General features: G+C 44.0%; 1 protein-coding gene across 2 annotated transcripts in view; it reads right to left on the bottom strand.

The window, feature by feature from the left end:
• Positions 1–276: 276 nt before the first annotated feature.
• The window catches only part of ACVR1 (activin A receptor type 1), a 318,170-nt gene continuing 299,274 nt past the window's right edge, over positions 277–19,172 (bottom strand). For both annotated transcript variants that reach the window (XM_085645512.1, XM_085645514.1), the window contains 2 exons: positions 9,121–9,251; positions 277–1,435 (listed from right to left, as the gene is read on the bottom strand). In XM_085645512.1, coding sequence (XP_085501638.1) covers positions 1,301–1,435; positions 9,121–9,251 — 266 coding nt within the window. In that variant the 3' untranslated portion in view covers positions 277–1,300. The remainder of the gene's footprint in view (positions 1,436–9,120; positions 9,252–19,172) is intronic.

The following is a 19,172-nucleotide window of genomic DNA, read 5'->3' as shown; positions in this document are numbered from 1 at the left end:
AAACTCACTGAGCCATCCTTGCCACAATACTTGAATTCCTGCAGTGTTCAGCTTCCGAGCACCCTATATTTAAAAGTGGGTAGGAAGTATTCCAATAGTAAATTTTAACTAGCCAGCATTAACCTTTAAATATAAAACAATATTAAAAATTTCACCCAAGAAAGGTTGCTGAATTGTGCAACTAACTACTCTATAAATTCATACCATAAAAACATTATTTACTTGACTTGAAAAAATTCTATTTCATTTATACAAATAACTACTAAATACAAAAAGTAGGTTAAAACAAAATAGTTATTCTTCTGGCTGAGTTTATAATGCACCTACAGTATCCGGTAGCTTAAAAGAAAATGCATTTCCCTCGTCACAGAATTCATAACATTAAATTCTATTAAAATCTTCAGTTATTTTTATTTCCTATATCAATACGGTACTTGATGTGAAGTAGTGTGTGAGTGATAGCTGAATATGTTTAGCATTTAAACTGAAACCTTTATATACCACACAACCCGATAAGAAACACTTAAATGTGAACTTAAGTTGTAACGTGATAATACAGAAAAAAATATCTGTTTCAGATTATATTTAGTGTTACAAAATTATTTGCGTAATATGAAATCAAGAGGCCACATAAAAATAAGCTTGAGCTTTCAGAGCGATTCAGTTTTTTGAAAACTGAAGTGCACTAGTAATAAATATTTGCACATATTGTATAAACAAGAACCGTCTAATGTTCAGCATTATTGTAAACATCAGTACACGTGTAAAATGCAGCTAACTCTACACTTACATGTTCAGTTTGCCAAATTGTGTATTTCATTATTGAGACGCATTTCAACAGACTACAAGGCCAATCCGAATTTTGGCATCCGTCTTTAAAATGAACTGTAACAGTGCAAGTAAGGAATGCAAAGAATTGCTAGTGCAATAAGGAAGAGAAGCACAGGCAATATTGCTGATCAATATTCGTCAGTTCCGTGTATTTACCCTAGTGTAGTAAGGAGAACTGCAAAAGGTATTGAAATCCGTGTTTAATGCCCAGACCAGGTCTTAGTCTTTCTCTGTTCCTTCTGACTATATTGTTGCAAGGTACGTCCAGTATATCGCTTTAAAGCTTGCCAGCCTGTGAAATGCCCATCTAGCCGCCGAGTAATGTTCTAATGCAAGACTTTCTCCCAAAAGGAGGTTACTGCGGAAGTTCGACCTTAAGGAGCCAAATGGGACCTGGATTACACCTTGTAAGGCAGGCATAACTTTGAACCGCATAAGATGTTTTCATCTGAATAGCAACAGCATATCTTCAGCAGTCAGACTTCAATTTATCTAAAGAATTATCAATTTTGGTCAAAGTCTTTTTGATTCGCAGAGCTGTGAGTCTTGCAGATGGATTATGGTACCAACACTCTTTCATCAACTTGGCAAGAGACGTTAAAGTCTGCAGAGAGAAAAAGAAAAAACTGTAACACGAATAATGTACAACCTGGCAATACACAGGCACAGTATGAAAACCATAAGCAAGGTTAATGGCGTTTTTTTAACACTCACATGAGGCATTCCACCATATCACACATTTTAGAGGTGCCACTGTGTTATAGCTAGTTTGCAAGTTACCTCCACCATTTATAATGCAGTATTAAATACATTATTTCGAAAGAGAAGATCAGATAGGATGTCCTAACCATGCATAAAACCAGGCTTGCTCTTATTATCAAGTTGTAGACATCTATTGACATACATTTTACTTATAAAAGTAGCTGTGATATGTACAATACGACCATTTAACACCCCTCATAGACATGTGTAAAGATGCCTATCAGATCATCTCAAATCTGTGGTGAAGTCTCCACAAGTGGTCAAATATGCTGGACAGTGCAACACCTCTAGTGAGTGGCTATGAAGTTGTCTGTAGGTAAGACTTTGGTTAAAGCTACAGATACAGTTATAGACCACTCCATAGCCATAAACAAACCTCTGTCTTTAAATAAAGTAGAGGTTGCGCTTAAGAAATTCTTTAAACTGTTTTGTCTCGTTTAGAAAATGTATTTTTTTTTGTCCCTTCCCAAATCTCATTCAGAAAAGGTTCAGAATAGACTTTAGTGTTGATAGTTCTATTAATTTACATTTCATACTTTCCAAACTATCAATGCACTGCCTGGAGAAACAGAACCTGAACTCTGTGTATGGTCATGTCCACATTTCACTTCTTTTTGCAGCTAGCATATTCAAGACCTGCAAATTTAACTGGGGCTAAGATAAAAGACGTGAGCTAAAAAGAACGTATAAAAACTGCGGAAATTTTGATCCAAATTTTTGTTGTAAATAATTTGTCAGGAAATCACAGCTCCGCCTCACCCCATTTAACCAAAAAAATGATGACATTCTTGGTTTGATAGAAAAGAGATGTACCGTCTGATGGCCCCATTTACTACACTTTTCCAACTTTTAGTGTAACTGACAGAAAGTGGATTCAAAGTCTAAATTTCCTAATCCAGATTCACAAAATTAGGATTTACAGAACTTGGTGAGGTTAAATTCCACTTATGTACAAGTTGGGTGGATTTTCCAGTTAGAAGCATAGTAAAGCAGTAGGAAATAAGTGTTTCCAAAGAAGGGCAAGTGGCAGTGACTGCAAGTGTTGGGAACACCCACAAAGTTTGAACCTGACTGCATTCACACACATTTCACAAAGGTGGGTCCCATCCTAAAAGCAGAGCTAAAATTGCTCCAGAAACATGAATATAAAGTATCCATATACAGTAAAAAGTCCCTAACACACTGGACTTCTGGAGAGCTTTAAAGTATGGAATTATTCCACATAAAAAAGTTATCCATTAGAGCAAAAGAACAAGTTACTTACCTTTGATAATGCTTTTTCTGGTGGATACTTCAACTGCAAATTCCTCACCTTAGAACACTTTCCAAGGTGCCAGGCTGGATTCTGAAAACTTTCCTCCGAACAGTGCTCCCACACGCCATTAGGCGGCATCTTGTGCATATAATCACCAATGCTGCACACTAGTATTAGTTTCTTGTGATTTCCCTTTCCTTCAGACGCGGATCATGAACAGTTGCTGGTAACATGGTGCTGATTACTAACTTGGGAGCTTTGTAGATGGTAAAAAAGATCTTCTGATACTGTGCTTAAAGGTGATGAAAATATCTTGCAAGAGTTCTCCCCAATTCTTGAAGATGCACTCCGCCACATCTGCATGTAGATGCCACTTGTGACAACAGATGAAACATGCTCCGTTCATTCACTCTGGCATTCAAGGACCCTGCCAGGAGGTTTACATCACGAAAATGCTCTGATCCTCCAAGCACCTCCAGAAGCGCAGAGCATCCTGACACAGGACCAGACTCTGCCCTGCTTGTTGCAGTACTACATGGTGGTAATCTTGTGTTTGGGAACTTGCACCAGCCTCCCATTGATGGATGGCAGGAAGGCCTTCAGAGCCAAATATATGGCCTGCAACTCCAGCAGACTGGTCTCTGATGGAGGGCTGGCTCCACACTAGAGTACCCTGATCTCTCCATATGGCCCCCACAGGCCAGAAAAGACACATCAGTGTCAGATCTGGGTGTGGGAGGAAGAAGGGTCTGCCACTGGACCAACTGCGTTTGGGTAGCCACCACTCCACGTCTTAAGCCACCTCCTCCGAGAAATGTATAACATCGGCCAGATGCCTTGAAGATGGGCACACTAGAACTTCAAGTTCCATTGCACAGCCCGTTTGTACCACCTGGCATAGCTAAGAGTTTAAAGGAGGCTAAGAGGCCAGGAAGCCTCATAACTGCAATCACTGTGATCCAGAATCAAATCTGATACATGGAACTATAGCCTAAATATACTTTACTTATTGCAGAGGAGGGAAAGCTATGAAATCCACTGTGTGCAGGATTGCTCCAATTAACAAAGCCTCTGTGCAGTCGTCGGGTGAGACATCGGCTAATTGATAGTGAACCCCAATGATGTTAAGACGTTCTCCATCATCTGCGAGTGGCCCACGGCGGACTGTGGCGAGCCTGCCTTCAAAAGACAGTCATTGAAGTATGGAAATACAGGTATGCCCCAACCTCCGAAGATGGGTTGCAACACCCGACAGGCACTGGTGAGGCCAAAAGGTAGCACATTAACTTGAAAGTGCTTCCAGCCTACCTTGAACCGCAGAAAATGTCTGTGGGACTGCAGGGCGGGTATATGAAATATGCATCCTGTAGGCCCAAGGATACCATTCACTCATTCCAGAGCAAACACAATTTGGGCTAGTGTGAGCATTTTCAATTTGCATTGAGAGACTGGAATTTTAAAAAAGGCCCGAATCACCCCCTCCTTCGATAGAAAGAGGAAAATGCTAGGCCTCGTAAAGAATGGTGCAGCAGCTGCTCTGGTTGGGTAGGCTTCAACTGTTTATATTCCAGTCCTCTGGAATCGCCCCTGAACTTTGTGAATTGATGCAGGAGCTGTCTAGAAGGGGTCAAAAGTGTCAAGGAGCTTGCCACAGCTCTACTGGCCTGAAAGTGCTTCAATGCAGAGTCTGGCTTCTGACTGAAAATATGGAGCCCATCAAAGGGCCCATGCATGAGGAAAACCTGTAGATCACTGAAAAACTCCTGCATTCACACATGGCGACAAAGTACAACACTAGTACCGACTGCCGTCCCAAAGCAATCTATAGTATCTTACCCAGGGCAGATGACATATTTGCCCACATCCTATCCATCATGAATTGTCTCAGCCAAAGAGGCTCCAAGTTCTTCCAATGATGCCAGCAAAATTTCACTGGCCATGTCCCAGAGGGCCAGCGTTTAGTGACCCAGCAAACAAACAGTCCTTACAGATCAAAATGCTAGACAGAGGAAAACATGTGCTTGCCAAACGCCTCAATCCTCTTGGATTACCTGTCCTGAGGAGTGGTTATAAATGAAGGAGTATTCACTTTACTAGTCGTGATCTGCACAATAAGGCTAGCCAGTAGTTGGCGATTGGTTAGAACATACGGGTCACGGTCATGACGGAGAGATGACGATCTGTCACATTTCAGCATCAGCCTATTTGCAGGCAGGCAGGCAAGAACAAGGCTTCGAACAAGTATCCATCAAAGTAGCCATACTGCCCCATATGTCGAACTATTTTTGCTGGCAAAAATGTTGGAAAGTTGTCGCAAACAACTTATGCATAAACAACAATTGATGGACAGAATGCAGAACAATGTGATACATTCACCCCAGTACAGAGATCTGTGCCTAAATCCATCGTTTTTTTGCTCACCATGCCGTTCCAGTTTGAACCCAGCCATATGCAAATCAGTCTTGACCCTGTGCCTCATGGGAACAGTCCAGCCCGAACTGCCAAGCCAGGTCCTCCCTGGACTGCAAACAAGCATCCTAGGACCGGTTTCGGGGTTTCACCCCTCTTCAGCCAGGATAGCTTGATTCCAGTGGCATGGAGAGCACGGGACTCACGTCTGAGCAGACCCGTCCCTCTATGGCCAGGTCTAAACTGGGGTGGCATGGTGAGCAAAAGAATGATGGATTTAACCCAGATCTCTTGACTGGAGGTGAATGTTTTGATTGGTTCTGCATTCCGTCCATCAATTGTGTCTTTCGCTTTCTCGCCCTAAGTGCGCTGGGTATGCCCACACGTGGGTCCCGGGCTCACTGTGCCACTGGATTCAAGCTATCCTAGCTGAAGAGGGGTGAATCCCCAAAACCTGTCTTAGGATGCTTGTTTCCGGTCCAGGGAGGACCTGGCTTGGCAGTTCGGGCTGGACTGTTTCCATGAGGCACAGGGCAAAGACTGATTTGCATATGGCCAGGTCTAAACTGGGGTGGCATGGTGAGCAAAAGAATGATGGATTTAACCCAGATCTCTTGACTGGGGGTGAATGTTTTGATTGGTTCTGCATCCGTCCATCAATTGTGTGTCTTTTGAATAAACCGCTTATAGCATTCTTGGAGGCCCATAAGATTCTGGATCCCTTCCAATCAGGGTTCAGAGCCGCTCACAGTACAGTGACCACATTGGTGGCAGTTAGGGACTCCATATGCAGTCCTTTGGATGCCCATTTTCCTGCCACGCTTGCGCTGCTAGATCTCACAGCTGCCTTTGACAGCATCTCCCATACAGTATTGATCAGCAGGTTGAAGATCAGTGTCGGGGGCAAAGCTCTATACTGGCTCGCAAACTTTTTAGAAAGTTGCACTCGAATGTTAAGGCTAGGCTTTTTCAAATCATGCACTATTTCTATCAATAAGGTGGTGCTTCAGAGCTCATCATTGAGCCAGACTTTGTTCATCATCTATGTGGCCCCCCCTGGCCCAGATTGCGAAATCCTGTGGCTTTGATGCAATTTCCTATGCTGATGACATGCAGTTGATTATTTCAAATGGGACAGGACACTGACAATGCGAAACATAGTTTTCAAGACTGTCTGAAGAAAATTGAGATCTTACTGTTTGGGAAAAAAGCTCAGTACTACTGAAAATCCAACTGGTGGCCTGCAGGGCTGGGGGCAGCTCCTTCGCCATGTCACGTCCTAAAAAATCTGGGGCATTAAACTGGACCATGAAGAACCACATTGTTGCTACTTGCTGCACCCGTTTTGCGACTATGAGACGTGAGAGTTTTTTCCTTGGCTACCATTTTCTCTCAGGAAAACACTGGTCTAGACCTTGATTATAAGCTGCCTGGACTACAGTAATACACGGTTTATGGCAGTCAACTACAACTTGCTGTCTAAGCTCCAGGTGGTGCAAACCTCCCTTCAGGCTCCTCTTCGGCTCCTATTCTGAAAGATCTTGATAGGATCCCTGTCTGAAAGCACATCCTGTTTAAGATCTGTTGTTTCACCCATAAGAACTTGATGGGCAATCTCTACCCAAGAGATAAACTGCAATGCTATCTGCCTTCCTGCACCTTAAAATCTGGACATGAGTTCTTGATTGTCCACAGTGTTCGTACTGTGAGATACGGTGGGACACCTTTTTCGTTTACGGCCCTCACTGCCTGGAATCAACTGTCTTTCCATCTTCGCAATCGTGCTGATTTCACCAGATTAAGGAAAATGTTGAAAATGAAGCTGTTCTAGTTCCTGGTTATTTGTCTGCGCTGGCAGAGCACAGACATATACCTTGGGGTATGATTCACTGCGCTTTATTAAGTGAGGTTAACATTAACATGATCCATGAGGGAATCATTAAAGGAAAGCAAGGGCTCACACGTAGCAGGCCCAGAATGTAGGATCTCGGTTAGGACATTTGTTTTGATCTCAACGAAGGGCAGCTATAATCCTAGAGTCTCAGCTGCCCTCTGGACCACCACAGAAACCAGGCACTCTTTCAGTGATGGCCCAAGTGTTTAGTCAAGCTCTGTCTCAGACGAGGTGTCAAGCACACTGGCACTCCGTGTAGTGACGAGGAAAAAAGCCATCCCCATTACCATCATTATCAACATCAATATCTCGGGATGCCACCAGCCTATTGCACAGGATCAGAGCCAGAACCAAAATAGATAATGGAGCCTCTCCAGACAGGTGTGGCATGGCATAGGCCCAGGATTAGAGCCTGGGTGCATGACCGGTTACACTTTTGTAATTTTGTAGCACAACTTCAGTTGGGCTCAAACCAATGCTGGTTTGGATTTGACACTGGTCGGCACTGGTTCTTCTAATGGCGTAGTTAACATTGGCACTGGTGAATGAGGGACCAGTGTAGAAGTCTGTACCAGAGATGGTATGAGCCGGTTTTGGGTCGCAGGTGGACAGACGGCACTGTAGTAGGGCCAGTTAGTGGTAACCCGACTGTGGGGTCCTCAGCTCCATGGGGTCTGAAGGTGCATCAGAAAGAGACAGCCTGCACGGAATATCTGCAGCATGGCCTCCTTAAAGGCCTCGATCTGCTGCAGGATCAATGATGACTCTGAAAATTCGGGGGGTATGGGGGCCAGCTGTCGAACAGGTTCCATGACCAGAGACCATAACAGAGGGGGAGGGGGGGGGGACTAACACTGTGGCGCCATTGGAACCTTCTCTTTAGAGTCAAAGTGGTGGGATGCTGCGGAGTCCCACTTCGCCTTTTTTATGCTTGTGCTTGGCCTTACTGCAGAACTTCAAGTGAGAAGTTGAGTGGTCTCTGAACCGGCCTTGAGATCAGGACCTGGTCTGTGCCTTCAACTTTGATCAGGAGCATCACCTATGCAAAGGCCAGAACTTCTTTTGTGCTCAGTAACATAAGGCTTCACCTCCCCATCACGGATTACCTTTGGGTAAACAAGGGCATACTTATTGCATGACAGTCGTGGCCCAAAATCAGGCACCAAAGACACCTTGTGAGTGTCCATGACCCAAATCTGTTTCCTGCAGTTGAGGCATGCCATGGAACATGTAGGTGGGGACATCATTCCCTAGCACACTGGTGAAATTGTTAAAAGTCTTTAGAAAAGTTGGGAGCCCAGCTCCAGATGTCTCATAAGTCACAAAAAGAAATGTGGCGCTTATTTTATACGTGGCTCTGCTCCATCACTTCCGGGACGGTGTGGAGTCAATGTAGAGCCATACAGCACCACCTAGTAGTGGATGGGAGCACTTCTTAAAGAAAAGTTGTCCTGACAGTCTGGCACCTGGGGAGTATTCTAAGGTGACAAATCTACTCTTAGAAATATCAATCAGAAATAGGGGGATTAGCTTAGTGGGAAATGTACTTAATTTTTACGCTTCAGTGGGTACAGCATTAGATTCTGTGAATGTTAAAAAATAATTGTGTAAGCTTAGGAGTCATGAGCGGAGCCATTTCCATATGAATCAGTAGTTCAGCGGATAATTCTGGAATTCTAATTGCATTAAGTCTTAATTCAAAAATCAGGAAGGCAAAAAAGAACTGTTTCTAAAAGCCCTGGGAAGAATTATGTATGGTATGTCATGAAAAACATACTAAGAAAATATACAGCATACATTGGGTAAAATATGTTACTATAAGTCAGCATGATGAAGGTGTAGTAGTTACACTGACAGACATTATCATAAGAGCAGCCCACAAAAAACCTAACATAATTAACACCATGAGAAACAAATGACTAACAAATATACAGCCATACACACCAATATCTAGTTTCATTGTACTTACCACGTCTGAAAACCATCTGTTGGGAATGTTTGGCCTTTGCTGATCTATACAGACCACTTTCTTCATATCTTCAAAACTGGGGTCATTTGGAACCACATCGTAGAATGGAGGCTTATATTCTTCAACAATTCCTACAACACAGAACAGACCACACTTCAAAATACTGCTGTATCTCCGAAATATTGGATCTTTAGTTGACATCTCGTTGTAACTACAGAGAATTATTCACAAAAAGCATACTTAAATGGTCAATTCAGTTTTATAGTGTCACATTAAATCAAGGTAAATGAAAAGAATGCTTCGGTCAGTCAGTAACTTTGAAATGGTCAACATATGCAAAGAATAGTTTGTTTTGCCCCCTACCTACCCCAAATTAAATTTAAAATCAACATGGTATTTACCTATTCACCATGTTCACACCCAAGGCTAGTTTATGACTGAATTAATTTTTCTTAATTGACAAAATCATTTGGTTAATAAAGCTATTAAAAACAAGGACCATAAATGCCAATGCATTTCCCGAGGCAAAGAAACATCCATGATGCAGTATGGTAATCTTATGGCTCTGTCAAAGATTGCTCTGTCCAAATAGGCAACTCAAATGCACAGTGCAAGAGGTAGTGGTTGGTCAGGCAAATCTTTAAGAGGTACGCCAAGGCAGAAATTGGACATTACGAACCATAGGGACTGCTTTACTGTTAGTCTTAAAACACCTTTCCTTGACACTCATTGGATGTCAGGGCCACTTGACCATGGTACAGAAAAAACTACAGTTGAGAACAAAATATGTTAAAATTAAAGCAATTCATCTAGCTATGCCCAGTACACAAATCAGGTCTGCTGACTTCCCCAGTACCCACACATCATCAAAAGAAGGCAATATGGAGAAATAAATGAAGCACAAAAACACCTAGAAACATAGGATATGTAACACAGAGGCTCTCATTCAATCAAAAACCTTCCTACACCTTCACAAGTCGCAAGGCTGAAAGGGAATGAGGATGAATAGACTGCGTAAAGCTATTTCAGAAATGTGGGACAGCCTTTAATAGGAATAGCTGGAAAGGTTTGTTCTGGATTACACCTCCCCAGTACTGTGAAACCAATCTGTACATACCTACACAAGAAAAGGAAGTGCTAAAGGCAATAAAGGAGACACCCAAGGTACTGGTAACCTAAAGTGACTTGTCTACTGTAATCTACCATCAATATTCCTGCAAAAAGACTGTCTTCAGCTGCAGCTTCACTTGATCTATCTACCAGAGAAGGCAAGATAGCCAAAGGTAAAAGAAGTTTCCCCTGGGCATCTTGTCGGGCAGCTTTTCAGGATCCTCTCTATGATGGGGCCTTGGAAAAAGAAATAACAGTGATCCCTGAACAAGATCCAGAAGAATAGGGGCATGGATGTTTGGGCTTTGGAATGGAGGCACAATCCTGAAATCCACGAATGGCTGGAGAGTTTTGCGTTCCCATCCTCTCCAGTACTAGAGGTCAGTACCCGATATAACCCAGGGTCACATGATCTATTTTGCCTCTGCTGCGTCGTACTGGGATCTACCAGAAAACAAAGATCTGAAGAAGCAACAAGGAGAACGTCTGCCTCTACATTTGCATGCAATGCCCTCAAAGGCCACTGAAGCCTTCTCACATTCAGCAAAACTCCAACTGCAGCCTCATCATGTGCAAGTAAAGCCTACGATGACTTGTCCGTCTCTCCTTATAGAGGTAAGTGGCAAGTGTTTCCATTGACATGCTCCTGCAACAGCTGCGTCCAACCCCAGCGACTGAGATCTTTTCAGCTTTGGGCTTTAACCAGGAAATCACACAACCTCAGTGATGGGGGTGGTTGCCTATGGCGAGTGAACAAAACCCTCACTAATCCTCCTGTGTGCTATGGACTGCAAAGGGCAGGCGACGGTAGTAGCTGCTTCTCCAGGTGGTGCAAAAATAGCACATTTCCCAAAGCAGCTGTATTGGGCACTTCTGATTAGCCCTTTATGGCCACTTACCAGACTACTTCAGCAGTAAGGCACTTCATATTTCAGCACATGAAAGCCGGAAAAAGTAATAAACCACTTTGCTGGGTGTTCACAGGGCTCTGACAACAGAATGTCAAATAGTGGCAGGTGTGTGAAGATGAAGAGCGAGTAATTGGAGGTAGGTATGTATGCTTGCATATACTTGTCTTGGCCAAGAAACCACTTTTCTAAAAAGCTGCATCCAAAGAAGGGAATCGATTGAAGAGCACTGTCGGCATGGTGCTTTAATATAATTGTAGAGTAATCCGATTGTTCAGTTTTTTCTTGCCTTATATGCTGCGGTCCGTGTGACAAGAAACTGAATTTCTTCTTTACCCAAAGGCCATACGAGAGTTGAGTTGTTTAAGCAGATACTAGCCAGCAGGTGGTCAAACACATGCCATCAAAAAGGAGGTTTCATTACATTGAATCAACTAAAAACCTGCAGAGGCTAGCAGGGAGAAGATGGAGATACTGCAAACAGTGCTGACTGAGTTGTAATGGATGTTTCCCCATTCCAATGATCAGATTACTAACTTCAATACAACACCATGCTTCAACGCCTACTATACAACCTTATAGTAGCAGACTGTGTGAGATGATTGTCTGGACGCCAACCATTGTGTACTTTAGGGATGCACTGCCTGATGCTATGAAATACATAAAATAGTTTGAATAATCCTCAATTTCAACCATAGGCTCGTCATGGATGATTCTAATGCAAATAGTTGACTGTTTAAGGCCAATTTACGGCTTTAAGCCAAGAGAAAGCAGCTAGAACAAGACCCTGACTTCATGCTTACTAACTTGGAATACTTAGTCACACATTTGTACAGTTTTTAACACACGTATGCGATTCTCTTCTGCAACAAAAAAAGAGAAAAAGCAGACATTTTAACCTATAGTTTAAACTATTACAACAAAGGAAACAAATAAAACCATCAAGAGAAAAAAAAAATGTGTGGCACCTCAGATTCCACAAATATCTTACATTTTAAAAATGTATAATTTATACTAAAAAAGATCAAACTTTCAGACTGAATTAAAGAAAGTTAAAAGTGTTAAGACATTTCAGTTTTCCTCTCACCTTTGTAACTTGCACTCTTTAGGACAAAGAAACCAAAGCACGATTCCAGAGGCATTTTGCCATTTTATTACAGACGCTGTGCCACATTCTCACCATTCCGCCTCAAAAGGACAGAAGTTAAAAAACATTACTGTTTAGTTCTGCAATTATGAGAAAAGGTACTGGGCAATGATACTAGCCCACGAGGATGCCAGATACTTCAAATACGAACTTTAGATGTACTGAAGTAGTTAGCCTTTACCTCATTATGGTGCAAGCATAATCAGAGAGATTAAGGTGGGCGAAACATGCAATACACTGAAGAATTTTCAGATGTTAAAATGTTTTACTAATAATCAGTGAAATACTTCGGTAGGAAGTATTTTGCTGTGTGCAGAATTTACCCCCTCCACAGCCCCCAAAATGTTTGAGGTTTTCGCAGATGAGACAAAATATTAAAAAAATCACAAGGCTACATTTTACTTGCTTCTACATTTCACAACAAAAAACTAGGCAAGCCTACAGGGAATGCTTGTAGCTGTAGAGGTTTAAAGTCACGTGTGTGTAATTTGGAGCAGAATGGCAAAATCCATGAAGGGTACATGATGTAAACATTTGAGGACTCTTTCGAGAGGGGTGGGAGGGGGGAGGCTTTAGCTGTACTGAAATGACAAATGTTTGACACTAGAGTGCATGGTTCGCTAATTAGGTGGAGGAGGAAGGAGTGTCGCCACCGCTTTGCCAGTTGTGCAATCAAAACTTAGAACATCTGGCATGAACCGCCTAGGTCTGAGAACAGAAACACATTAAAAATGATATGTTACAAGACACGCTTCCTTGGGCCTTTAGTTCACAACTCCATTTTACTGGTACAATGGTTGATGGTCTCAAAAGGATCCACAGAGTTTGACATTAGGGAACATATTAGATTTGATGGACTTGGAGAACTAACTCCTAACTTGGAAAATTCACAATTTCAAGGCTCGCAGAAAATAATGGAGAACTGTCAAGATTTTGTTAATCTCCTGCACTTATAGGGCCTTTCAGTCTATTCCAGTAAGCCTCTTAGGAAGAAGAGGCATGTGTGGCTTGAGGCATCTGGGACCATCGAGGTCGTGCTAGTGGCTTTACTATCATCATGCGAACCGTAGTAGTACGGGACAGCTTCAGAGCCGACTTCGGTAAAGACAGTGTGCTTTCATGATGTAAGATGGGGAGCACGGCAGCCATCTTGGGCGGGTCTCAGCTATACAAGCACCCCACCCAAGGTTCACATTATTTTGCTCTCTCCCAGAGAACAGATCAAGCTGAAATTCGTCTACATTTGTTGGAGTCTTTGGCGGTAATCAGAGACCCGCCTGGGCTTGGATAAAGGAACAGTGCCAGTACTATAGACAATTGTGATAACCTCGAAGAAGGCAAGCATTATTTAAGTGAAATTCGTTCACTGATCACATAAGAACTCTTGAGCATTGAATTCCTGAAAGACTACGTTCCGTATTTTAATTTTTGCAGCAGGCCTTTTTCAATGTGAATTTGAGCAATAGAAGACTTATGGAAATAATAACTTTTAATCTATGAGTAAAGAGAACAGTGTTCATGATTTAAATGTCAGTCTGAAGACTGCATATAATTAGAATGCCATGGATAGGCAATAGTAGAGTGTTCAAATACAAGAACTGTATTTAAATGTGTGGGTGCAGTTAGCATCTGCTGATCTGGTCCGATTGTGGTGGATGTGATGAAGTTGCAAACTGTGGTATGCTGCATATTCTTATTTGATTTCATCTTGAATATACTATGTTGTATGAATGAAATGGATTAGAAAACTGCACGTTGTTATTCGAAAAAAGTCTCTCTACAACTACCATTCACTCAAATAAAGGAGAGAAACCAGGGTCTGTAAAGTCCAGAAATTGAGGTAAACATCAGGAAACCAAAGAGCTCTATCAAAGACGAATCTGAGTTAATTAAATTCGGAATAAATTGCTCTCTTTTCAGGCCTCCTTCCTTGCAGTCCCCTTGTCTCAATCCCTTTTCCTCACTTGGCCACTCCAAAATTCTGTGCCCTTATGGCAAAAAGAATTGGTGGTGCCTGGAGGTGGCCCTTGAAAACATCATGTTAATCCCGAGGATCAACAGCCAACAGCACTGACCGGAACCTATTGTTCTTTCATCCTTCGTACAGGACACAATTCTGAAAGAGTATACCTCTTTTTCCTCTTGAGGTCCTTAGCCCGGCATTGAGAACGAGCTTCCAAGAACTACGGGGGTTTATAAATAAGCCTGGGCAAAGCACTACGCTACGCTCGCGTAGTTTGCGAAGTTTGCGCTACTTCGCACTACGCGAATTGCACATAGCACAGTGCAAACATGCGTAGCATTGCGTAGTGCAGCGGTCATTTTTTGCTTGCTCGCGGTCCTCAACATAAAGTTGGCGACCGCGAGCAAGCAAAATGACATCCTGGCGAGACTTTTTCCTTGTTCGCAATCAGCAACATCAAGTTGCCGATCGCCAGCATGGAAAATGAACATCCCGGCGAGATTCTCAACGCGAGGAGGTCAGGTTTCTCATTGCGAGTGGTCGCGTATGCTCGCGACCGCTCGCGATGAGAAACTACCAGTCCGCGTTGAGGAATCTGCCGCCCGAGTAAAAATCTACTCGAGCAGCAGAAAACTACAGCTCGCACTGTGCAAGATGCCGTTTTCAATGATTGCACAGTGCGGACAAGCATCCGGCACTGTGTAATCATTGAAAACGACATCTTGCACAGTGCGAACAGGGTACTACGCAGTTCGCGAAGTGCACTTTGCGTAGCTTCACGTAGTGCAACTTCGCGAACTACGCCCAGGGTTAGTTATAAAACAAGCAAGCAAAAATGAATTCTCACAGGAATTGCCAGTATTCACAAACTCTAGCAGGAGATCTCAAAACACCAAATTGAAGCTCTTTTGAGGCAGCAACCCATTGATCTCAACTTTGGTGAAGATGTCAGCCTGCTACATCAGCCTGCTATACATACATGAAATGCAATGTTCATGACTGGGTGTGTTTTGTCGGTGTTCATGACACCAACACAATAATTGGGATTGAAATTTTCAAGGAAGTTTCCTCTCAAAATGTGTGTTCTGTGAATTATGGCTAGTAAACAATATCAATCCTAAAATGTCCCTAAATTCTGGTGCATCAATTAAAACAAGCATTGGGAAAGCCAATAGGTTTCACCTTTGCGAAATCTATTGGCTTTGTCAGTGTTATTTTAACATGTTGCACAGCAACACTGGCTTAGACTAAAAAAAACAACAACAAAAAACACAACAAGGCAGCCACGGTTTGATCGTGTCATAGTACCCCCCTACCTTTTAGTCATGTTGCACAGTAGCCTACTCAGCTGTGCAACATGTAAAAAAAAAAAATAACAGGGGTGGGGAGCTTTGGTGAGGAGGGCAATACATTAGAGAGTGGGAGGAGGGCAGGTGGTGGGTGAAAAACAATGGAGGGAAGGGTGGTGGGGAAACGGGTGGGATAGAGAGTTACTTTTGGACATGCACTCAAAAAAATTGGATGTTTAAAAGTAACAACAGAGAACCTGCAGGAACCTGTGGCCAGTGGAAGGACACTAGCCATGTAAAGCTGTACTTGGTGAATGCTCTACAGCACAGACACACCGAGAAGCCCCGGGACGAAGCGGAGGCAGTGCTGACAAATTGTAAATAAAGAAACACGAATGACGTGGGAGCCAACCAATGGTAAGTAGAGGTAAGCCCCTTTTAAGATTTTTTTTTTTTTTCAAGAAATAATAGCTTTCCTAGACAGCACATGCGCGCTGCGGGCGATTCCTAATTAAGGCAATAACCTGATGGCCTATACAACATATCAGGCACAATGTCTTCAGTGATGTCATAGAACATGTCATGAGTGATGTAACATGAGGTCAGAAGCAGTGCATAGTGGGGGCGCAAGTTATAGTTACTTCTCCGGACTGTAACTGGTGAATTTAATTATTTTTTTTAAGTTCAAAATGTTAATGTTGACACAGTCACCTAACTATAATATTACTTTAACCTTTGTTTTTTCAAGTGAATTTCAATTTTTTTTTACGTAAACTAATATTTTATACCCATACGTAAAGTCAACTCCCCGCCATGCACGGCCTGGCCTGCTGCCATGCCTTGCAGCAAACACCCCCCGCAGGCAGCCAATCGTACAAGTTACTTACCTTCGGTAACGATGTATCTGGTAGAGACGATTCTAGCCGCAGATTCCTTAAAGTAGAATTATCCCCAGGCGTGAGACAAAGTCCCACCTCAGAGCGCGCTGACGTCTTCGGAGAACTTTTCCGCGCCACAATGCGGAGCCCTCACAAACAAAACTGTGAGAGTATGGGAATAGTGCACGAAAAAAGCAGTGAAACAAAAAGGGAAGAAGCAAATGGTTAGGAACAGCACCATTAGGGACAGTGCCAAGCACTGCGTTACTGAAAGTCATGGAAGTAGAGCACTGCTCTGAGAAGCAACCCTGCAAAACGATAACCTCCCTGGAGGCAGACTAAACATGTTAAAAATGATGTGGGAAACGACAAAGTCTGCAACCACAAACTATAATAGTGAAGGGCAACAAGTCCGGAACAGAGGAGTAACGACAAAGCACCCCAAGACAACACCATCAAGGAGTGTCATATCCCCTATAAAAAGCTATAAAAAGCTAAGGGCTGAGGCACAGCCAAGAAACCCCCAACCCAAAGGATTGCGGAAGAGATTAAGAATCGGCCCCACACTGGAAGAACCAGGGTGCAGGGATGCAAAAGTATACATGAACCTACCGTCCAATCACTAGAAAAGGAGGAGTGGAACAATTAAACAGAACAAAGCATTCAGACAGGGAGGAATAGAAAGAGAGCACTCGCAGAACACAAATGCCACCCGAAGGTAGGCGAGTGCAGAAGAACAAGTTGAAGGGTCCTCGCAGAACGGGGAGGAAGGGCGGGTTGTGAAGGAATCTGCGGCTAGAATCGTCTCTACCAGATACATCGTTACCGAAGGTAAGTAACTCGTACATCTGATAGAGACTACTAGCCGCAGATTCCTTAACGTAGAATGGATACCCTAGCCATACCCAGAGGGGAGGATTGTCTGCAAGAGGACCTCACCAGCCCGGAAGAACACAGAGCCCCAACAGGGGATGTGTCATGGGGGCAGGAAGGACGGCCCAATCCGCACCACGCAGAAGTAAGCAAGAACAAGGAGAAGGGAAGACGAGGATACCACAAGCCTACCCGAGGAGCAATGGGCGTGCGCCAGAAAACACAGAGGGGCAGAATGCACCCCGTGAGTACCAGAGGAAGAAAATAACCACCCTTAGAGCCAGGGAAAAGAGAAGGAACGGAGGCAGAGCCAGTCCCAGGAGAACACACACACAGCGAAGGGCACAGCTGAATGGGTGTCTAACCCGAAGTAGGGAACCAGGCCAGAACGGGTCCAAAGTCGAGAAGCGCAGACGTGATAAAAAAGACACAGATGCGCAAAGTTCCAACAAACAAGGGACAGGAGCACACACCGACCCGGCGAGGCCCACGGAGGGGGACCAAAACTACCAGGCGCGAGCTGCAACCAGCTGGCAAATACTATGAAGCAGCAGCTGAGAACAAGGTGAGCGCAAGACGAAGACAGACGGGCCCCAGCCGAAACGACAGAGAACGAGGTGGAAACACCAAGACACGACGCTGTAATCAGCATGACAAAGGTCGGTCTGAGGGTCCAGAGGCGAAGAACTGCATATAAGAAAGATAGAAACATGAGAGAGAGAGAAAGAGAGAAAGAGAGAAAGAGAGAAAGAGAGAAAGAGAGAAAGAGAAAAAAAGAGAAAGAGAAAAAGATCAGGAGAGAGACGGAGAGAGACCGAGAGAGACCGAGAGAGAAAAGGAACACCAAGCGGTATACTGTGACGCCAGGAAAGCGCGAGAAACCTGAGAAGGTATCCATGCCCGCCAAGCTAAAAACAGGGCTATACAATAGCCAACAAATACCCCACCTAGGGTAAGAATCGTCCCTGAACAAAACAGGGAAACACCTCTTAAGGAAACCCACAGCAGAGGGCAAGAACATAAAAGACCTGTGGGAACACCACAGACGGCTTGCCAAGCAGCCAAACACCTCTTAGGGAAACCCGCAGCAGAGGCCAAGAACCGAAAGAACTTGTGGAAAACACTACAGACGTCTTACTAATCAGCCAAAAAAGACACAAAGGGTCCAACCTGAGGACCTCTACAGCTGCACTTAACAGCAAAAAACGCATACCACAAACTGAAGGGCCGAACCAGCAGCCAAAATAATAGAGGAGCCAACTGAAAGACCTTGAAGGCATTCAAAGCCAAACACAGCACACAACGGGCCAACCGAAACCAAAGGCCCCAAAGAGAAAGGAGGGACAATGCCTCCCATAAGCGCCAGAGGGCCGAGCTTACGGAGGGGGAGGGGGACGGAGCCCCACAAGGAGTCTCTGAATAGCAGAGTCCACGTGGGTGTGAAACAGAGTTCCATCAAAAGGTAAATCCACAAGACACTCCCGAACATTCTCTGGAAAGACACCATCCCGCAGTCAAGCATGGCTGCGGACGGCCACAGAAGTCGCCATAGCACGGCCGAGGGAATCAGAGACGTCCAAGGTCGAATGGAGAATTAATGTAGCTAACTCCTGACCAACCCGCACAAGGTGCCGAAGATCAGCGCGAGACAGAAGGGACTCCGCGGAATCCCACAGATCGGAAGTAGCCCTGGCCAACACACAAAGTGTGTTGAGCGCACGCAGAGCAGCGCTAGTGGAGGCGAAAATGTTGCGCCCCCGGGAGTCCAGCCACCGAGCCTCCCGTGACAGTGGGAGCAGCACTGAAGGCAAGGAAGGAGAAGCAGCCCGCAGGACAGGGCCGGGGGTGGGAAAAAAAGACAAACTGGATCATGCTGAGCAGGAC

The sequence above is a fragment of the Triturus cristatus genome, chromosome 3_1 (assembly GCF_964204655.1).
Source record: "Triturus cristatus chromosome 3_1, aTriCri1.1, whole genome shotgun sequence".
Classification (NCBI taxonomy): Eukaryota; Metazoa; Chordata; class Amphibia; order Caudata; family Salamandridae; genus Triturus; species Triturus cristatus.
Note: the sequence above shows the minus strand (reverse complement) of the source record. Positions and strands in the feature narration are given on the sequence as shown.